This window comes from Mauremys mutica, chromosome 6 (assembly GCF_020497125.1).
Source record: "Mauremys mutica isolate MM-2020 ecotype Southern chromosome 6, ASM2049712v1, whole genome shotgun sequence".
NCBI classification, from domain to species: Eukaryota; Metazoa; Chordata; order Testudines; family Geoemydidae; genus Mauremys; species Mauremys mutica.
This window is the reverse complement of record NC_059077.1, coordinates 89,093,771-89,117,178: the sequence shown is the minus strand read 5'-3', so window position 1 is coordinate 89,117,178 and position 23,408 is coordinate 89,093,771. Positions and strand designations below refer to the sequence as shown.

General features: G+C 41.7%; 1 protein-coding gene across 6 annotated transcripts in view; it reads right to left on the bottom strand.

Annotated features, from left to right (window-relative positions):
* Positions 1-209: 209 nt before the first annotated feature.
* The window catches only part of LOC123373178 (histone-arginine methyltransferase CARM1-like), a 135,905-nt gene continuing 112,706 nt past the window's right edge, over positions 210-23,408 (bottom strand). For 3 of the 6 annotated variants that reach the window (XM_045022020.1, XM_045022022.1, XM_045022023.1), the window contains 4 exons: positions 21,667-21,756; positions 19,163-19,300; positions 6,574-6,663; positions 210-1,312 (listed from right to left, as the gene is read on the bottom strand). In XM_045022020.1, coding sequence (XP_044877955.1) covers positions 1,303-1,312; positions 6,574-6,663; positions 19,163-19,300; positions 21,667-21,756 — 328 coding nt within the window. In that variant the 3' untranslated portion in view covers positions 210-1,302. Of the gene's footprint in view, positions 1,313-6,569; positions 6,664-19,162; positions 19,301-21,666; positions 21,757-23,408 lie in introns of those variants that run through there. The other 3 variants (XM_045022024.1, XM_045022025.1, XM_045022021.1) reach the window with 3 other exon arrangements.

The following is a 23,408-nucleotide window of genomic DNA, read 5'->3' as shown; positions in this document are numbered from 1 at the left end:
TACCTAAGCTTCATAGCAGGAAAGAAGAGAACATAAGAGATTATGAAAAAAACCTAAGACACACAGGACCACATTCTTAAATGGGAATGGTGTGTGATGTATATAACACTAATCTCTTCCTCCATTTTGGGTTGCAGTCTGAGAATAAGTAGAATTTCTGAACTGAATAGAAATATGAATACCAGTTTGACCAGATCATACTGATCCCCCCCACCCCCAAAAATGACTAATTAGGAAATACTTCTAAATTGGTTAGAATGTGTAACAAAGCAATTTCCACAAACTCCGTGTAAGCAGCTAATCAGATACATCAGCCTTTTTTCACTGAATTAAAGTGGGGAAAACTACTTCATAGCCCTGTTTTGTTTTTTTTCTCCTGTCATCATGCTTTATTTTCAGTGTGGTAAGGTTGTGGGGAGAAGGGGAAGAGAGTAAAGCGAGTGGACTCCATCCACAAGGAGAGAGACCGCATTAGAAACTGGAAAACTCATTATCTGGAGAGAGACCTTCTTAGAAACTGTAGCATGGCAACAAGTTTTTCTCTTGCCCTGCTGTGCCAGGAATAAAAAAGTTCCCTAGAAGTACTGGACAACCCGCAAGTTTCCACTGAGCTACAGAAACAGTAAAAGCCTCACTTAAACCCCGTATTTTATTTTTTATTGTAAACTGTGTTAGCAGTAATTTACAAGTGTGTAGTGTTTCACTTTTATATCTACAGAGAAATCACAGAATATTTATAAGGTGTATGCAAAGGATCATTTTGTTTCCATGTTTCAGAAAGAACAGAATTAATGAGTCCATATTTAACATTGGTAACCTATAAGACCAGCTCCAAACATATTGAAATCACCAAGAAACTTGTGCAGGAAACTCCAAGAAACTTACATATGAATATTGTGTTCTGCTTTTAAGATTCTTCAATGTATCACATATATATAAACATGAGGTAGGTTTGTTGTTTTTTTTTTTTTAAAAGCAACAAATGTCAACTTTGCAGAAAACCCAAAACAAAAACCAACAACATTTAATAGATATCAACAAAGCATTTCAGAACAAAGTAATGTGCTATGATGCAAATGTGAGCCCAAGCTAAATTTCAGTTTTTAAAAAATGGATGGAACTGCAACATTCCCATATCACACTGCTTGCATAAAATCTTTTATTACAGATATGTACAGTTACAATCTGATTTTGCACAAGGACCAGCAAGCCCATTACTCTGAATAGGTTTTCAGTCTTATAGGTTACTTGGCTTGGTGAGAATCTTGTTTCTGTTTTTCATTTGCCATATAACAATATATTCTAGGCATACCTAAAAATAAAAATAGATAGGAGGGAACATAGGAGTTAAAATAAAACACAGTCTTCGATGGCTCTAATTGAATTAAGTAAATGAAATAATTTCTATGTGGCTTTTCTGATTAGGCCTGTGGAGAACAGTTAAATCACAGCCCTTTAATATATATATAAGGCAGAATGTCAGATGTAATAAAGGCCCATAAGACAGGAAATACTGTGGGCCGGATCTTCAGCCAGTGTAAATCAAGCTAGTGTGGTGGAACTAGGGTGATTTACACCAGCTGAGGATCTGGATCTGGGTTTGTATGAAAAGTAAAATAAAATACAAAGTCACCAGAATGTTATTGCATATGCTAAAATTTATATGGGAGGTCTTTTTTGCTCTCCTTGTTTACAATTCTTGAGTTTGGTTCTCCATTGCCCTGCCTCCTGTGCAAAGGGAGTGAGAAATGCTACCAGATCAAAATGGTAGCATTTTACAGAGCCCAGGAGCTTTCAGAAATATCTACTCTTGCATATATAGTTGCTCATGGCTAAGTCTCTAGAGAGCAGGGGCCAGGGCATAAGCAACATTGATCCTCATGGATCGATTTTGGGACCAATCTTATTTAATCTTTTTATTACTGACCTTGGCACAAAAAGTGGGAACGTGCTAATAAAGTTTGCGGATGACACAAAGCTGGGAGTTATTGCTAACACAGAGAAGGACCGGGATGTCATACAGGAAGATCTGGATGATCTTGTAATAGTAGGATGAAATTTAACAGTGAAAAGTGCAAGGTCATGCATTTAGGGATTAATAACAAGAATTTTGGTTATAAATTGGGGATGCATCAGTTGGAAGTAACAGAGGAGGAGAAGGACCTCGCAGTATTGGTTGATCACAGGATGACTATGAGCCGTCAATGTGATATGGCCGTTAAAAAAGCTAATGCAGTCTTGGGATGCATCAGGCGAGGTATTTCCAGTAAAGATAAGGAGGTGTTAGTACCATTATACAAGGCACTGGTGAAACCTCATCTTGAATATTGTGTGCAGTTCTGGGCTCCCATGTTTAAGAAGGATGAATTCAAACTGGAACAGGTACAGAGAAGGGCTACTAGGATGATCCGAGGAATGGAAAATCTGTCTTATGAAAGGAGACTCAAAGAGCTTGGCTTGTTTAGCCTAACCAAAAGGAGGCTGAGGGGAGATATGATGGCTCTTTACAAAGATATCAGAGCGATAAATATCAGGGAGGGAGAGGAATTATTTAAGCTTAGTACCAATGTGGACACAAGAACAAATGGCTATAAACTGGACACTAGGAAGTTTAGACTTGAAATTAGACGAAGGTTTCTAACCATTAGAGGAGTGAAGGTCTGGAATAGCCTTCCAAGGGGAGTAGTGGTGGCAAAAGACATATCTGGCTTCAAGACTAAGTTTGATAAGTTTATGGAGGGGATGGTATGATGGGATAGCCTAACTTTGGCAATTAATTGATCTTTGCTTATTAGCAGGTAAATATGCCCAATGGTCTGTGATGGGATGTTAGATGGGGTGGGATCTGAGTTACTACAGAGAATTCTTTCCTGGGTGCTGGCTGGCGAGTCTTGCCCACATGCTCAGGGTTTAACTGATCGCCATATTTGGGGTCAGGAAGGAATTTTCCTCCACGGCAGATTGGCAGAGGCTCTGGAGGTTTTTCGCCTTCCTCTGCAGCATGGGGCACGGGTCACTTGCTGGAGGATTCTCTGCACCTTGAGGTCTTTAAACCACGATTTAAGGACTTCAATAACTCAGACATAGGTTAGGGGTTTGTTACAGGAGTGGGTGGGTGAGATTCTGTGGCCTGCATTGTGCAGGAGGTCAGACTATATCATAATGATCTCTTCTTACCTTAAAGTCTATGAACACTAAGTGGCTTTAAAGGAGCCAGACCCAGCCAATGGAGAACTCTCCCTGCACAGAGCTCTCCCCCCACACTTTTTCTGTAAGGGGAACTATACGAGTTTCTGCAGTATTCTAGGGCAGGGGAAAGTGGGGATGTGGTGGGTTGGAGCAGAGTTGTGCTATGCCCAGTCATCCACTGGTGTGGTCCTGAGGGATTTTGCACCGGTGGCATAAGTTACAGCTGCTGTGTGCATTCTCACTCAGGTGCCCTTGTTTAAAAAAATCAGTTCCCCAACTTTTCATTTTAAAGAACTTGTCAAGGTTGAAAGACCTAAGTTTGAACTCTTTGTTAGAATAGTCCATGTAACATTTATAAAATGCTCCTCTCTTTTCCCTCCAACCTTGGGCTCTACCTGAGGGTGGGGTGAGGGGGTCACAACCACTGAACAACATAACAGTGATGCACAACCTTCCAATGAGAACCCTGCGTGCTCATGCACTGTAGAGAATTGAATGGTCTATGGAAGGAGATTTCAGTGTCAAGCATGCAGAGATTCCTGTATAGAGTGGGAGTGAAACAGTATTTTTTTAAAATATGAAAATTGTACTTTAAAGTCTGGTTCTACTTTGAAAAGTGCATATACAAATAAGTATTCACAATTTTTCATTCCTATTAGTCCTGCGGAGTCCACATAGCTAAGGGAGAGTGACATGGATTCTATTTCTTGTGTATCAAACTGTTTATTAAGTTCTAATTACAAGATCAATCGATTATACCTGTGCAAGCCCAATGAAGACAGTGAGGATGCACAAGCATCAGTGAGGGAAGAATTTGACTTTACCAATTTTTTTAAACTAGAGGTGATGTTCAAGAAAAAAAGTCCCCAGCCTGACTTTCAGATCCCACCATAAGTTTGCAGGGCTGGCATTAGGAAAAAAAATAAAAACTTGTAAACTTAGCACATTTCAACCGAAGAGTGTGAGGGGATAATTACAGCCTATGCAGTTCTGGAAAAACCCTCTCTTACCTGGACTGTGCTGGCAGCACCCACCCACAACATTTGCAAAAGGACCAGCTTTCCCCATGACCCACTGTGGGCATTATGCAAGTTGTCCTTTCCTTTGGGAGCTGGGAAGGAATTTTTCCCCTTGCCACCAATTTGGCTGAGGCAGGGTGGGTTTTTTCACATTCCCTACACCAGATTTGGGACCCAAAGGGATGGAGCCAGGGGCCTAGGTTATAAGGTAACTGCTTAGCACATAAAACTGGTGCCAGATGTCCAATGCAGGTACTTGGTATGGAAGGGGTACTGTTATCAAATAAAATGGACTGGAAAAGGATTTGAAGGAAAGCATCCCTTAAGTGAGCTGACGAAGGGTTTTTGGGGGGCTTCTGTAACTAGTACAGGGGGGAGCAGACTCCTCCTTTTTTCTAGCCCCCTCAAGGGAACTGAGGAAGGGGGTTCCCCACTTCTGTTACAGTCCTCCTTCACCTCATGCAAGGGGAGGGCAGCAGAGTCCCAGCAACGGGATTGTGTGGAAATGATTGAAGAAATGATGATGACCTGTACTGTCCTATTTATTGCCGGGTACTCCCAGGTATGTTAGGTGAATAAAGTTGCAGCCTAATTAAACCACATTCATTGCCTCCTGTCTTGCTGCTGGTATGGGCAGACAATTGCACTCAACGGGGATACTGTACATGTCAAATGGCAGGTCAGAGGAAATGCAATTTTTACACCATGGAGATTTGCTTAGAGTGACTGCAGGTTTGCCCAAACAATCTTTCCTTATTTAACTGCATTTTAATGTATACACAAAGTGACCCACTCTTAAAAAGACAATCTGTAATGTGCTGCATGTATAAAGGAATGGGAAAATGCCTAAAATTTCACCACACGCAGGGGACAGTCTGCCTTGAAAGGCTTACAAAGGAGTCATCATGTCGGTCTAATTAATGTGGGAAACACGTAATGAAATAGGGAAACCCCATTTCCCATGTGCACCTTTGAAAAGACCCTAGAAAAATCAATTCCACCATTTCTATTAGTCCATCAATTCTTTATGTTCCTGCTGCTGCAGTGTGAATGTGTGACAAGGAGGAAAAGGCAAGGTGGCAACTGCCTCAGAAACCAGCCACTGCCTCCCAAACCACCTTCCAAAATAGCCTTACAGATTCTGGAAGCAGCCCTCCTGAAGACTTGTGGAGTGGAAAGCAGACAGCCAGCATGCCCCAAAATGAACAGGAAGCCCTTGGAAACAGGGTCATGAAGGAAGAAATGAGTGCCTGGAGAGGATAGGTGGCTGTGTAATAACGTCCCTCATTACTTCAGTCACTTCTCTTCATACCTACTATGAGTTCGGCTCCCCAAAAGTCAACTACTCCACATGTCCTAAATTACTGTTGCCCTAAGTAGCAATACTACAAAAGGGGTGTGGGCTAACTGCAACCCACCAGGTGCTCTGCAGGAATGGACAGGCTGTCTGAAGGAATGGACAGGCTGTGATTCCCGCTGATCTCTGCCCTCTGTGAGAGTTGACGGGCCTGCTTCCTGGCTGTTCTGCTCTCCAGCTGGCAACTTTCCCCAAAGGAAACTATGCAGCAGAGAGCAGCCCAACAAAAGCCCACTGAACTGGCTGGGGAGGGTGGTTCTTTCCACATGGTTTTTATAGAGGAAGGTGGGTGCTTGGCACCAGCATCTAATCTCAGTGAAGTTGCAGATTTCTCATGATTCACAGCAATGAGTCACGTGACTGAAAGGTGCAACTGATTCTGTGCGTAAATTAGCACCAAAAAATTCATCACCACATTCTGTGCGACAGACTTGCTGTGCTCAGTCACAGCACTAGACGATTAAGGGGCTTGCACATAGTTTTCCCTTGTAATTCTTTAGTAAAATGTACATGTAATACCGCCTAACTGTGAGGAGACCTGTATTCAAATTAAAGACAAGAAAATACCACTGTTTGTTAGTTGTGTTCCTGGTCTCAAAAAACAGTATTAGCACTCAACTTTAGTGCTGACATTTTTAGTCTCAATAGAACTCTGTATCTGTGTGGGGAGGGAGTTGGTTGTTGGCTATTGGCTATAATATTTATTTTTATGGCCTCATTTACGGAGAGTGCATTGAAGTTAATTTTTTGCACCTGTTTTAATGGAGAGTTTTTTAAACCTTGCCTTTTCCTCCTCAGAAAGAAAAAAAGCACAATTGCTGCTAAGTGTATAGCGATGGCCAAATGCTAACCTGTAGTTGTCTCTCCCTAATATTTGCAAAAATAAATAGCCAGTAATTTCAGAAACATAGCTAGCAAAAGTGATGTATTTCTGAGATAAGATCCCCTCTACTCTATATTTCACTATATTAATAATGATGATGTATTTTAGCCAAGAACATTTCTTACCTAAAAAATGGATTCTTTAAATCAAGGATGTTACCAGATTTAAAGCCTGTCTGGTCCACCACAGCCACAATCTGAATGTCGTAACTCTGTCTGTATCAAAAATAAAAAGTACAAAAAAGACAACATAACTGATCTACAATTATATCGGTAACATCTGAAGTCAAATAGTGGCATTGTCAGCATACCTAGTGTTTGAGTTGCAAGCATTTGTTACATGTAAAATGCAAGGGGATCAATACCCCCGATTTCATATATGCTTGACTAAACTAATTCCTTATTCATAGCCAATTGGTAAAATGTACAAAAGTGCATGGATGACTTAGGACCCAACATCTAAAAGAAGCTGCATAATATGCACTCATTGCAACTGAGGCTGACATTCAGAAATGAATTTTGTTGGCCAAATATGCAGTAAATATCATTATTTGATCATTACAATATGCAAGGCAGTGTATTTCTTGGTGAGTGTACCACACTTTGAGTGATAGTACAAAATAAATGGCCAAATAATTTTAGCCACCCAAGTGCAATCACCTAGAAATGCATTTTCTGTAGGGACTTGTTGATAGGAAATGGAATTTACACATAAAAATAAGATAAACAGTAAAGATAAGTGCATCATTACCCTAGATGACACTGTTGGTGGCCAGTCCAAAAGCTCAATTTGTGTCCAAATTTCTGAATAAAAATCTTACTCTGTCTCTAGGTAGCACCAGTCTAGCTTGTCATTAAGACCCAGGAAATGCTCTGGGCATTCTGCATTGAGTATTGTTATTACTACAGGTTTGTTTTCATGTCGCAGAACCATCAAGAACCTCACAGAGTTTCTATTTTCCACAAATCTCAAACTGGTTTTAGGGTTCACAGCAATAATTCAAGTTGATGAACCACTTTTCAACTTAATTTAAACCCTCTTTCTCCTGGTGTGAGTCACTATTTAATTTTTTTTCCATAGTGGGAGGCTGAGGACAAGACCCAAAACTGAAGGAATTATTTTTAGATGCTGGCATATTTTTTTGGCTGGCTACTGCCTCTCAAGATATGCACTATTTGTATTCTTGTGCACGTATTTTTGCATCTACATGCAAAAGAATGATTGCCACAGAGGGCTGCTGCCCTGAGCAGGAGACAGAGGACTCTGTGGAAGACTTGGAGGAACCAGCAGCCATGCTGACTGGCCTGCTAGAGACAGTCCCAGTTGGTTGATAGTGATGACAGTGTTGTTGTAGCTGTGTTAGTGCCAAGATAATAAAGTGACAAGGTGGGTGAGGTAACATCTTTTACTGGACCAACTTCTGTTGGAAGGAGAGACAAGTTTTTGAACTTGCACAGAGAATGGTGTAAGTTCGAAAGCTTCTCTCTCTTACAACAAAAGTTGGTCCAATAAAAGCTATTACCTCACCCACCTTGTCTCTCTATTAGTGGGGACATCAGAAACATGGCTTAATACAGTCCTGGGCTGCACTGGTATAACCCAGGACAGAGGAAATCCTCCCCTACATTGTTGTGGTGGCATAAATTGTCCACAACCTCATCTTTGCTAGTGGGCAAACTGCCAACTAGTGCAGCCCCATAAGTGAGTGAAACCAGACAAGAGGGGAGTACGATCAGGGCAGATAGAGGCAAGAGATGAATTAGCATATCCGCTATCACCTGTGCTTTTATGGGACTATGACTTTGCTTTAAAGCAACTCTCCCCTGGTGGATCTGTTGAGTCTGAACTCTTTATGCACTGAAACTTAACTCAGACTACATGTCTCTGTCTGAAACTTTTAATCAAAAGTTTTGACCTGCGAACTACTCCTGACACCTCCCCCCTCCCAATAAGTAGCCATATCCTCCTTTGTCTTTTCTAATTTACATTTTAACCTGTTTTATCCCGTAGAATCTTGATTGATTATGCATGACCATTATGATCTGTTAATCACTTTGTTTACTTCTGTGTATAAACATTGGTGCTCACCCCTAATAAACTGGCCACACTTACTCCGAAGCTCTGCTTTTAAGCTAAGGATGGTGTGAGCCCGTTGATCAACGAATTGTTGTCTGGTCTCTGACAGATTTCTGAGCCCTATACCAACTCCGCACAAACTCGGGTGCTGGAGAGGTGAGTAGGACTTGCTTTTTACCTAACAATTTGGGGGCTCGTCCGGGATTCCTTCTGGTGCGGTGCCTCTGTCCAGTGGTCAGACCACTCATATACGAATTGGCAGGCGCCACGGGAGATTTCTCCCAGCCAATTCAATATTGAGGGGTCGTGTACTGGACAGCAGGATAAACGCCAGTTGGAGGGCTCCTGTCAGACACCATGGGTCAAGGGACTAGCGTGCCTCTTGAGAGTCCGCTGGGGATTGTAAATAAGTTATGGAATGAAGGGAAACTCCCAGTACAGACAGGAATGTCTAGGAGGAAGTTGTACACACTGTGTGTAAGGAATTGGACTGGGTATACCGCGGTATTGGCCGACCCGGAGATGAGGTGGCCTTCGTATGGCTCTTTTGAACAGGCTGCCTTAAGAGGAGTAAGGAGCCAGATCGAAAAAGACCATCCGGGACAGTTATGTTACTGGTTTTGTTGGGACACAGCAGCAGAGCTGTGGAAATCTTTAAAAATTATGGCAGTCAGGTATTCTTCCGGGAGTGAACCCCCTCCATGTTATTTCGATGAAGGGTGTAAACCACGGCGTGTTTTAACTCGTCAGTTGGTCCCCACTGCACCTGCCCCTATTCCTCCGCAAGGGGACTCTCTCCAGAGTGCAGAGGGGAATCTGCAGGACTCCAGATTGGAATCTCTGCAGAGGGATAAGGAGGAATTGGAGGGGCACACCTCGGAAGGAGTTTTGCATGGGAGAAAGAAAGGGAAAGTAGTAAAAAGAAAGAGAAAAAGGAAGAATATAAGTTGATGGCTTTAGCTTTTTGCGGTGGTATTCGAGGCAGAAGCCGTGGCTGTGGCAGGGAATTTCAGGGTGCTCGGGGAAGAGGGTCCTGGCAACCCCAGCCATCAGGAAATTGTTTTCAGTGCGGACAGCCCGGTCACTTTAAACGTGAATGCCCCTGGGGACGCCCAGAGGGTCCGGTCGCATCCGCAGATACTTACACCAGGGACGAATACACCGCTGCACCACCAGCCCAGCCCGTTCCTCAGGCCTGGATCAACTACGGGCAACAGCAGCAGCAGCAGCAAACTCAGCCTTCTCAATGACGGTACCCCGGGGGCGAAGGCAAACAATGTGATGGTCTTATTTCCTTAATGTCTTTAGCCGGCTCTTTCCTCACTTTCTCCCCTCCCAGCAAAGAGCCTCGTCTAACCCTTTCAGTCCAGGGACTGCCTGTCTGTTTCCTCATTGATACTGGAGCTACTTTCTCTCTTTTAAATCATGCCCCCTCTCCCTGGCTATCCTCTGAGGTTAAAACTGCAACTGGGGTGGAAGGCAACCCACAGTCTCTGGGACTCACTTTGCCTCTAAATGTTATTTATGCTGATAAATGTTTTTTCTCACCGTTTTCTTTTTTCCCCAGCTTGTCCGATCCCTTTGATGGGCCGGGATTTACTCTGTAAGCTTGAGGCTACTTTAACCTGTACTCCTGAAGGGGTAGGATTATTGATGACAGTGTTAGGAGATTCAGCCCTAACTCAGGGTAATTGGGAAACCCCCCACTCTCTCTCCCCTGACCTCACTGACTTGCCTTCAACCCTCTGGGGAATTTCTGACACTGATGTTGGCCTGCTCCTTTCGGCAGAGCCAGTAAGGATTCAAGTGAAGCCCTCCTTAGCCCCCCCGTCAGTCCACCAATACCCCCTGTCGCTGGAAGCCCGGGAGGGCATCCGCCCCATTGTCGAGGGATTCATTGCACAAAAGCTAGTCCGCCCTCAGCGCACTCCCTGTAATACCCCTATACTGCCTGTCAAAAAGCCTCCTAAAAAGGACGGAGACCCTATTCGTTGGCGCTTTGTACAGGATCTACGGGTTATTAATCAGTATGTGGTCCCTCTTCATGCAGTAGTTCCTGATCCAGCTACTATCATCAGCCAAATCCCCTGGGATGCTGAATGGTTCACTGTTATTGACTTAAAATCAGCCTTTTTCAGCATTCCTGTGCACCCAGACTCTCAATATCTCTTTGGTTTCACCTGGGAGGGACAAAGTTATGTCTGGCAACGACTTCCTCAAGGCTACAGAGACAGCCCCACGATTTTCAGCCAATGCCTACGCCACGACTTGGAAGGCTTCACCAGTCCGCAGGGATCCACGTTAGTCCTATACGTAGATGACATCCTACTAGGTAACCGCGAAGAAGCCGCCCTCCGCATCGATGGTAAGGCACTTTTATTATACCTACACACCAGAGGCCACAAGGTAGACCCTAACAAGATTCAGTGGGTCTCACAAAAGGTTCGATATCTGGGTTTCCTGTTAACCCCAGAGGGGAGACAAATGGACCCAGCCCGCATAAAGACTATCCAAAACTGCCCTCTGCCAAACACCAAGAAACAACTTCGAGGTTTCTTAGGATTAATTGGCTTCTGTCGCCCTTGGTTGCCGTCCTGCGGGGAGTTGAGCAAACCGCTCCACCGACTCACTGCTAACCTTGCTCCTGACCCTTTGCAGTGGTCCCCAGACACGATCCAAGCCTTTCAGTTACTCAAGGACAGTGTGGCCTCCTCCATGTCTCTCCGCCCCCCCCAATTACAGCAAACCCTTTCACCTTTTTGTCCACGAGAGGGGCGGAATTGCTAGTGGCGTCCTTACCCAGCTGAGCGGGCCCCACCATTTCCCGCTTGCTTTTTACTCCCAGCAGATCGACCCTGTCGCTCAGGGAACCCCATCCTGCACCCGGACTCTGGCAGCAGCTGCCCTGCTGATCACAAAGGCAAAGAGCCTGACCCTGGGTCATTTTACCACGGTCTGGACCTCTCATGCCTTGTCAGCCCTTCTGCGTAGGGGCACGACCCAAGTCTTTTCGGCCCATCGTCAGCAGCAGCTAGAGGCCAAACTCCTAGAAGACACTAACCTAATTTTTAAAAGGTGTGGGCCCCTTAATCCAGCTACCTTGCTTCCTGACCTGCCAGTCCTCCAGGATCAGCACAACTGTGTGAAAGTAGTTCATAGCATCTTACAAATAAAAAACAACCTGTTTGACGTGCCACTGGACAACCCTGATTGCATCCTCTTCTCGGACGGAAGCTCCTTCTATGTTGATGGCAAGCGTTTCACCGGTTATGCAGTCACCTCTGAATGGGACATTCAAGAGGCCGCCTCACTGCCAGGCAACTGGGGAGCCCAAGCCGCCGAACTCTATGCCCTGGCCCGAGCTTGCCAGTTGGCCGCTGGTAAGACCGTTACCATTTTTACTGATAGCAAGTATGCTTTTACCCTGTACTGGTACCCGCTGCTGAACTACAGTCGTGAAAAAGCCTCGGAGCCACTCTGGTCAAAGGGACCTGGCTTATGCCGGATGGCCGAGCCTGCCTCCCTCGCTCCACATACCCCGTGGCAGTTCGCTGGAACCATGATAAGGGGGGTCACTACGGCACGCACGCCCTTGTGGACACCATCGCTCGCTTTTGGTATGCTCCAGGCATTCAACCCTACTGCCTGTCAATAGTGAAAGCATGCAGCACATGTCAGCGAAATGGACCTGCTCCGCCTCTTAACAAAATTAAGGGTGGAAGACCGCCACCTGCTGCTCCATTTCAACATCTTCAAATTGACTTTGCAGATATGCCAAAGGCTTTTGGGAAAAAACACCTCCTTGTTTTGGTTTGCCCTCTGACAATAGGGAGCTTAAGCTTACATTGGCTAAATACTGTCAGGAAACAGGGTTAAACTGGCCTCAGGTACTTCCCTTGGTCCTGTTTCACCTTCGTACTCGCCCAACCCGTGTATTGGGATTATCCCCCTTTGAACTGCTCTCTGGACACCCCCCTTTCAAAGGCGGGGCGCTACCACGTGCTGATGTTTCACTATTGGGAGGGGATCATATGACCGTGTGCCAGTTTCTCTCCCTACAGGCTCGCCTCCGTACCCTTTGGAAAGCGATCCACCCGTTCCAACCAGGGGACTTCGTCTGGGCCAAAAAGTTCGTTCGTGGCGACGCCCTCCAGCCGAGGTTTACTGGACCCCACCAGGTTCTTTTAACAACCCAGACTGCAGTGTTCCTGGAAGGACGCAAATCCTGGATCCACCACTCCCACGTCAAGCCAGCCGTAGTGGACCACAGTGACGAACCAGCAGCTCTTGCCACCACTGAGGATACTGCCTCTAACCAGTGGACCAGCTTACCTCTTTCAGACATCAGACTTAAATTGACTCAAAAAAATGAGAGGACCTTTTATTCTGACAACTGTATGTTTTTTATTATGCCTTTTTATTTTATTTTCTGCTTATGAAAAATGCTGTGTTTTTGTAAACAACACCTACCCTGACACTTTTCAACGTACCAAACATCTAAGGGAAATGGCTAAGAACTACTCCTCTGGCCAGCCACCTTATGATTGGTGGGGAGCCTTATGGAATTGGCTGCCTGGATTTAGGTGGGTTAAAAAACTCTTGGTGGGTGTTGTTGGGGCCATAGTAATCCTTATAATACTGTGTTGCTGTATCCAGTGTGTCCCCTCCCTCATAAACTCATGTGGGTCAGTTTATTCTTTTCCTACTTCAGCCAAAGGCCTTACTCTCTTCAAGTTGGCCCAGGCTGAAATTGCCAAGCGGCCCTTGGCTCCTTAAAATGGGGTGTAGCGTTTGGTAAATAATTATCCCAAAGCTACAAATGGGGGAATGTTGAGTCTGAACTCTTTATGCACTGAAACTTAACTCAGACTACATGTCTCTGTCTGAAACTTTTAATCAAAAGTTTTGACCTGCGAACTACTCCTGACACCTCCCCCCTCCCAATAAGTAGCCATATCCTCCTTTGTCTTTTCTAATTTACATTTTAACCTGTTTTATCCCGTAGAATCTTGATTGATTATGCATGACCATTATGATCTGTTAATCACTTTGTTTACTTCTGTGTATAAACATTGGTGCTCACCCCTAATAAACTGGCCACACTTACTCCGAAGCTCTGCTTTTAAGCTAAGGATGGTGTGAGCCCGTTGATCAACGAATTGTTGTCTGGTCTCTGACAGATTTCTGAGCCCTATACCAACTCCGCACAAACTCGGGTGCTGGAGAGGTGAGTAGGACTTGCTTTTTACCTAACAGATCCACCAAGGGAAGGCAGCAGTACAAACACTGTCTTCCTTCAGGGGCAAGTTTCTTCCTCTTGCTGATATGGGGAGTGAAATTTGTAGAATTAGGGTAAATTGAGCCCTCAGATTGTTGCCCAGCTGAACAGAAAGACTGGAGAGAAATGCTGCCATGTGAATAGTCCAGATCATCTGTGTGCAGTGATAGACCAGATATAAAATGGTGGCAATGATGGCAGGGGGCTATCTACCCCATGACTGAGTGGGTTTCCAGACTGGAAATCAGGAGAAATTTTTAAAATCAGATTGGAAATAAGGCTGGGACACTGAACCAGCGAGGATTAAGCACCTAGCAGATGGGTGATCTAAAAGCAATCTTTTAATGACATATGCGAAAAGTATTGAAATCGTAAACAAGGCCATCCCTTGTAGATAGTTATCAAAACCAAGTTAAATAGACTACAAGTTAACATGTAGGCCTGTATTGTTAGAGGATTAAGAATAGATACTAATTGTATTTGTCTGTGTTTATCTATATCTTGTTAGAAGTCAACAGTGTAACCAGATTAGCTTGTGGATGCGAATTCCCTTTCATGTCTTAATTACACTATATTATGCATGCAGTTAACTTTAAGATCAAAGATGTAAGATATTGAAGGAAATAATATTACTTACATTGTCTTCAGCTTAAATTGTCTATGCCATAATGGAATGCCTTGATAGTTTGAATGGCTAATTGCCTTATGTTAATTAATACTACTAGTGTTCCTGGGTATACATAGGAAATAGAAGTTTAGCTTTAAAGCAACAACATACACTCCCTCTTCTTCATCTGGGAAGGCCCTTGCTGTGATGTCTGCTGTCAAGAGGCTATCAGCCTGCTAGAGAACTATAAAGGAAGCTTAGGGCTTAAACCTGTTTTATCTCAGATCTGCTTAAACTTTGTCCGGGGAAGTTCAAGCTGTAAGACTGAGGTCTCCACGTCTACTCTAGATTAGCCCTGCAATTTCTCATGGAAGAATTTGACCAAACTCTGCACATAGACTGCCTATTGGACTATAACCCATTGAACTGATTCTGGAAGGACTTTTACAAATTAGCAGGTTCACCATGTCTGTACGAAATAGGCCTAAAAACTAACTTTATTCATATCTATATCTATACATATATAATGACCTTTCAACCACAGTAACTCTCTTTTCTTTTTTAATATATCATAGATTTAGCTAATAAGAATTGGCTGTAAACGTGTATTTGGGTAAGATCTGAAATATTCATTGACCTGGTAGGTAATGTGTCCGATCTCTTGGGGTTGGTGGAACTTTATATATGGTGAATAAGGTTTTAAATAAACCTCAATATATAGATTGGGTTGTCTGGGTGGGAGCCAAAGGCTGGATTGCTTAAAGGGAACTGTATTTTAGCTTATGGTGACCAGTAAGGTATCACTGAAACTGTTTTGTTATTGGCTTGGTGAATCTAATTATAAGAATAAACCACCAGTTTTGGGGATCATCTTCCTTATTCTTTGGAATTGGTCCTGATTGAGCATTCTCAGTATAGCCCCTCCAGCGACCACTGTCACAAAGGCATATGTTTTTAACGGTGAAAGCTATTCACCATTGGAACAATTTACCCAGGGTTGTGGTGGATTGTCCATCATGACAATTTTTAAACCAAGGTTGGAGGTTTTTCTAAAATATTTGCTTTAGGAATTATTTTAGGGGAGTTCTATAACCTGTGTTATACAGGAGGTCAGACTAGATGGTCACAATGGTCCCTTCTAACCTTGGACTCTATGAATCTATGAACTCTATGAAGTCCTTGATTGCTTCTGGCTGCCCAGAGAGCAGAGGTGGCCATGGGTGCCTTAATACATTTTTGGTTGGCAAGAAGGTTTGACCTTTCCTTTTGCATGAAAACCTTCCAATTATGTATGCTTTGGTAACATCCACAAGGGATAATTACAATGCATTGTACATGACAGTATCTTTCAAGAGCATTTTGAAACTCTGTCTAGTGCAGAATGCAGTTGCTTGCTCTCCCCCACATGGAACAGATTACATTGATGCTCCATGGACTGCACGGGCTTCCACTTCATTACCTGATGCAATTCAATATGTTGCTTTTAACATATAAAGTCCTGTATCATTTGGGTCATGTAAATCTTCAAGACCACCTCTCTGTGCAGCTGAAATCAGTACCCTTTAGCAACCAGCCTCTATTTTTGTATGTATTGGTGCTGTAGAAAGGACACCCTCATTAGTCTAGTAGGGACAGTTTATTGACTCTAGGGCACGTTGAAGACCTTCATTATCAATTTACTCATGCTCTTCCTGAGAGGAGTGATCTAAATTTCTATGGAGTTGGGGAGATCTTTATTATTGTCAGTTGATAATGGTTCAGTTGGTATACACATATGATTTTATATTTATTTTCTGCAGGATGGATTGATTTAAATCAGCAAGCAGGAAACCTTGATTTAAATCACTGGTTTTAATCTTGGTTTGCATTTATAGTGATTATAGTGCATTTTTAGTGATTTTACTAAAAAAAGGTTCATTCTCACTGTTGATTTGCATGTTGATTTGCAACCAAATTTAGCCTTTAAACTAAATTTGGTACTTCTTTTTGCTAACCAGGAAGATATAGTGTATCTACACACATTTATTTAAGCACTTATATAGTTAAACATACGTATGTTCACATTATTAATTTTTACAGTTTTTATTGTGTTAGAAAACAGTGAATGAGACATTTCTTATTTACTAGATGATTTTTGTACTAAAAATTCCACTTTCCATCCAAATGCCTCTATTAAATCCTATTAAAAATGTACAAAACCAGCATTTTAAAATTATTTTTCAGTAATTAAATAAAACAGCCTTAAATGTGCTGGATACTTAAAATCAAAACTAAGTTTATCAAAATTATTTGCATTTCAAACTGATTTATTAAACAAAGGAAGAATTAACTGTAGTTAGTGAGTTGACAGACTGTTTCTGGTCACCATATGCCATATTTACAAAGGCATTTAGGCACCTACATATGTTAAATAGGTCCTAGTAGTATTTTCATAAGTGCCTAACCTGCTTACATGCTTTTGAAAATTCAACTAGACACTTATCTGCATCTTTAGGCACGTAAATATCTTTGAAAATCTAGTTTCATGGCCTTCAAGTTTTTAGAATTAATAGATCTCATCTTCTCCCATCAGGCTTTTATTCACAGACTGGAAGAAGAAAATAAGCTTTCCTGCCTTTTCAGCTCCCAGTCAGTTTCTCAACTTTGAACGAACTAGTCTAAATGAAGAAAAAGATATTCTCACTGCACCTTCAAGCTACCATGAAACCAAAAGTAACTAAGGCAAGTAACAGAAATTGGAAGTACTTAAATGTGGAAAAATGTAAAATACCATCATTTGCTTTATTGTAAAGACTGAAACAATACAGAAACTTAATGCAGTACAGTATATGATACTGTGACATATATAAAGTTTGAGTGGACCTCTAAATTTAAGATGTTTTCTCCCTGATTCTATATATAATTGAAAAAGAAGCACCCTTTAACCCATTACATTTCGAGGGAAGCTCATTGATGCAACAGACTTTTAAAAATTATTTAAATGACTTTAATAAATTATAGTAAATTTTGGACTTAACATAAGCTGTCAATTTAAAACAGGTTTATTTTCAAAAAGAAATATGTGTTTAATGTAAATAAAAGCATGTGATTTTTTTTTAAATCACTGATTTTTATCCACCCTGATTTGCGGAACATATGCCACACACACACTAAATGGCCAATCACACGCACATGTATAAACAGAGTGGATGTGGACAGGCATTAAGACACCATAGTGACAGGTCTGTATAAAAAACTAAATAGATAATAAGAATCAATTTTAAGGATTCATTAAGTGTCAAATTTGCTTCTACCTATACTTTCATCTAATCTTTGCCATAAATATAAAACCCTGTCCTTAAATCCTTAATCCAGCAAAACTACTAAAGACGCTGGGCCAAAAATCCATCAAAGAAAGCCAAGATACACTGGAACTTCCAGAAAGCTTACTATAGTTCATTTGCCAAGGCAGAATTGCAAGGAAGACTATACTACTATGTAATTACAGGAGCAGCTGTATGGTCACTTAGTGCAGCACACTGGTTCTCTCTTTACACATTTAGTAACTGATACTTTTTACTTTTGAAAGGGATGTATTGTGACTTGTGTTATTTATCGCCCTTAAGAAGAGCTCCTAACCCAAAAGCTTGGAAACTGGAAAAATTCCCACATTGGGCATTTATTGCAGGTGTGAATGAAGTGCTTTGAGACCGCTTCTACCATTTTTGATCTTATGGGAACACTCTGGACTCATAAGGCATATATGCAGAGCTAAACAACAACAACAAAATGATTCACATTTCTACATTTGCTTTCAGTTACAAGCACACATATACGCAGGTGTGCTAGATTGAAATGAACCAGCTGTGCAAACCAGTCTCTTCAGGGAATGTTTTCATAGCAGAGCACAGGAGTGATGGTTCTCAACTCCCATTGATAACAAAAGAGTAGGAATGCAGCTAACTAAATCTGTTCTGACAAAAATGTACTCCTTAGAGAATCATCCTCTTCACTAGCCACACTAAAAAGGGAAGGTTGTGTCTCAGTGATATATGAGTAGCGTCGTAAACAGGGAAAAGTGCATCCATAGGAAATCCTTTTCAGAAGTGAAAATTAGCAAGGATATAGCACCACCTCCACTTTACTTGTCCGTAACACAAGATTCACTAAGGGGAAAATTTCAAATATTCAAAATCTGCAGAGGAAAAATGTTGCATTGAAAAAATGAGGGTGATGAACACACAATGAGATAGCTCAAAAACCAGTGACAAACTGGGACAGGTGTGCACTTCAAACCAAAGAACATGCTGTTTCTGAGAATATTTTTCCTTCCGTGAAAATCAATTTTGCTGTTCTAAATTTGGGATTGTGTGGATAGACAGATGCTTATAGGCACTGAAAGCTGATCTGATCTTTAAATTGGTTGATAAATCAAGTCATTTGGCAGATGTACATTGAGTTAGTAGTTTTTCCAAGCTCCTCATGATACACTGAAATACGCCTTCCATATTTTGGCAAGACGTGTTTCCTTTGGGCACCACAATGAAGGGTGAATTTATACCCTGCAGTCTTGGATGTAAAGATGTGAAGCACTAAAACAGACCCTGTGCAGCTTGATTTTTCCATTTCCTCAGCTTTCTAGACTGTGTATTTGTATCCCTGATTCTACCCTCTCTATACTACTAACTACCCTAATGGGTGCAGCATTTTGGAGAATCTCAGCAACAGAGACACACCACAACGAGACATCTCCTGGAGTTGCTTTGCCACTTACCGTTTATTCGCTACAAACAGGACTTTCCCTGAGAGAGTTTCCCCTTCTTTGGCAAAGAGGGGAGTCTGAAGGAGGCAGCGTACTTGATACCAGTGAGTTAAAGGTTCCGTCGGAGCAGTTGACAACCAAACAGTTACCCTAAAAAAACAAAAAAAACAAAAAACAATACATAGGCTCCTTCTCATTTGTTGTATTAGAAAGCAACACAATTTATATACTTTAAACTACTTACAAATCAGTTGTGCAAAGTGCTAAATTCTTGATTTATAAGTGTCACTGATTTACCTCCATACCTCTTCCCTCCTCACATCTAGTATGACAGACCCACACAATTAAGGTTCAATCCTGCATCTGAAGGATGGGAAATGGGCAGACATGCATCAGGGCATACATGCTCAGCAGGTTTGTAGGCAGCAACTGAATTAAAAAGCACTCAATAGCTGCCCTGAGGCCTTCAACTTCTCCTCCAGAAGTAACATCACAGCTGGGCTTCATGTAGTCCTGCTGGGAAGGAGGTTATTGCTTCTAATGTCAGATAAGTGCTATTTTTCTAATTTGAGGGACTTTCTTCCCCTTCTTCTTACTGAAACAGCATTTTGTAAAACAGCTCCCTGGAAACCCATGCAATGGATATTGAAAGAAAAAGAGGGAGAGGGCCTTTTATTTGTTCCATAAGGGAAAATTGGAAAGATTATTATTGATATAGTTTGTCTCAGTGGGAACAGCAGGAAAGGTAGGAAAGATAGAATGAAAAAGGAATTCAGTTATTCCTCCAGTCCTCTTTCCTTCAATCAGAAACTGTTATTAGTTAGTGGACACTATTCCTTGTGTTAAAAAGCCAGAGGAAATGTGTGTTAAATTTGCACAGTGACTGATCCTGAAGGGGATCCTATTTGATTTTTGTTGCTGTTTTTAAAACTTTAAAATATCCATCTGCCTTCAAAGAACAATCAAACATCCGTGGATTTGGTCCATGATGAAGGCGAGGCTTCAAATGTAACAATTTATGTGTCTATTCTAATTTATACTGTGTTTGTAACTCTGGTATCTGTGCACCTAGCCAATGTCGATTCAAAACAGATGCTCCCTACAGGACCTGTATTCTCTATTCTCTCTATTTCCAGGAAGTAGGATGTTCATTTCTCCCCCATCTTCCCACTTTTTTTTCCTTGCCTTTTTTTTTTTGATCTAATTAAGAGAAATGATGGCAAAGAGATGAGATTGTCCTGAAAGTAGTAAAGTTTGTGGTCTTTCCTTTATACTGTGGCAAGGAGTCTCCCTGCAGAGGACCACCCATTGAGAATGTCCTGTTTCCAGCTTTCATGCCCCTGGCCAATGAGATTTCCATAAATCTCTAAGGAGACTGTGGTTGTGAAGATAGGGGCAGCCTGTGAGATATCCTCCATCCAGCCCATTGAGAGCTCTGAATACTAAGAACAGGAATTTAAACATGACTTGATATTTAAATGGTTATCTGATGCAGTGATCAAAGTCTCACTCCTGTCAGCCTATGTTGGTCAGCAGACAGGGTGCTGCATTTTACACTAAAATGGAGGCTTCTTTGGTTGATATGCTTCAATCAACTCCCACATAACTGGAAACTTTCTCTGCTGCTTTGTGCCCCGTGGGGCTAAAGATAGGCTCTATCCGAATCCGCTTGCCAGTAAAATTTGAGTTCTACAATAAACTACTACTTTAAAAAAAAGGGAAAAAGAAAAAAGGGAATGTAATGTTATTAGAAAAATCCTTTCTCGGTGAGCCTTGATGAGGCTGATGAAGGCGCTCGGTGAGGCTGATGAAGGGTATTTATCAATAAAAACAAAAAGAAAATCAAATAATTAAAGACTTAGCTTCTCGAGGTCTGGTAATAATTCTTTGTTTCCTGAAGATGTGTTATCAAGTTATTTAATATGAAAGAAAAATCCCACCCCCCATAGGATATGCTTTTTTTATTAGACTTAGGATGACATTCTCTCTGATGTGGAGAAGTTTACTCTTCTTTTCCCCTGTGCAGCTTCACCGCTTACTTTCCAGAATACTAATTGCAGCACCGAGCAAAGCAGGTCCCAGCTGCTCTCTTGAGATGCCTCTGGCCCCCGCAAGAAAGACCAAGCCCAAAGTGAACAACTACAGCAATGTTCCTGTTCTTCCTCATAACACTGAACAGTTACACTCAAATAAGACAGTAATTAAGGAGTTGGTTTTGTGCAGAAAGATACAGGGATGGCACCTAAGAGAAAAATACTTAAAAATCCCAAACTATCACAATTCCTGAACATACCACACATAAGGTAACAGGGAACAACCCCAACCCACAAACTGCTGGAGGCAAGACTGTCACTGCTGTGTTGTCATTCCCATGGTTGCTACCTCAGGAAGGCATTACCTACTGGGAATAACATGACAAGTTCAACTTTAAAGTAAGATCACACCTTCCTGCATGAATAAGGAGGCAATTTTTTCTGCATTTAATGTTTCATGGGAATGATTAAAAAAATACATACAGTGATCCCACAAATGCCACGTCAAACCAAAAAGCCAGGCCATGGATTAGTCCGGACTGCATCATCTGGAAAACGAAGGGGATTTCCACTCTGCAGGAGGAAAACTAGAATGTTGCCAGGTTAACATACAAACGTAGTGCAGAAAAAATTCCAATAGAAACATTCTACTGAAACATGTCTGGTGGTGTTTTCCACACTTCTACCTTTAGCACAACAATTTGTGCTTGAATTGTCACATTCTAGATAAAATCAGTTAAAAAAATTACACTGGATAATTCTTTTACATCATTTAGAAACATATAGCTTGATTTTCAGAAACGCTGAACAACTGCAAATCCTAATGAAAAATCCAAGTGCTCAGCACCTCTAACGTTAGGCCATTAGCTGTTCTGTATGCACTCTGTAGCTTAACCCAGTGCTACTGCATTTTTGAGACAGTAATCTAGACTTCTGTGTGGGGAGGGAGTTTGTTTTTTAATATAAGGGATGCTCAAATATGGTTTTTCAAACACAAGTCTGTTAAATTTTTAACAGCAGCTGCAGAAATTCACTTCATAGAAGCAATAAATTCAGAATAATGACAGCAAGCTATTTGTAGGATTATATAACACCTACAATGGTCCATGGTACTTTTAAAATAAAAACAAGTGATGTGTGTGTGCACGCTCGCACACATGAGAGAGATTCTATGTACCTGCTTTCTTTTTCCCCATTATTAACATGGTTGTACAGTAGTTTTCAATAATGTTTCAGATTCAACCACTGCCATACTTCTCAAAACTTTCATTAAAAATCTGTATGATGAAAGGCTTTCACCTACTATTAAAGGAAACAATCTTAAAAAGATTTAAGCATGTGCTTGAGTTTAGGCATACAAGTGGATTCCCTGGGGATCTTTAAAATGCCACCAAAACAGCCACTGAAAGTGGAACAGAAGAGACATGCATTCTCATCCCTTCTAAAATCTCTTACAGCAGAGTCAGCACTGACCAGAAGCCCAATTTTTGGTAAAGAATTTGAACTTAACCTTCTAAATAAAGCTGATCAAAAAATAGAATTTCCATCCTGCAGAAAATTCTGATATTTCAACCTCTTTTTCCCATCTCAAATCAGAACAAAAAGTCAAAATATCGTAACTCGTTATGAAAAAATATTGTAAAATGTTCTGGAATTTTTTTTTAAAAATTGTTGAAAGGCTTAATTTAAGCTTTTCAATTAAAACTAAAAATTTCATCACTCCCCCACTGAAATGTTACATTTTGAGTTGAGTCAATATTAACCTCTGCATCTGCCTGAACCATGGGACTCCCAGGATGCAACTCAGTGCACAGACAGACAGACTGTAGTGACTTATGGGACGTATAGTCTGGCTGGAGAGCAGGTCCCATAGAAAAGAATGGGGCCATGAGAGACCTGGAACTACAAGTGCCAAGGGGCCCTCAGTAGTGCAGGCAGATGCAGAGATTAATGTTGACCTGAAACATAACGTTTAAATTTTACTAACAGAAAACTCCACTAAAAATCTCTCTTTTCTTGCAGAAAAACTTCTATTTAGATTAGGGTCATATTTCCTGCAAGCTTTACTCCTGAGCCAGAGACAAGCATGCTGCTAATTAAGCCAACAGGCAGTAAAATATTACTTCACTTCACCTCCAGGATTACCGCTAAGTAAGGCAGTACTTCTGGGAATGACATATCACTGGCTAAGTAGCTACACTCAAATCTCTGCCATTCCTGGGAAT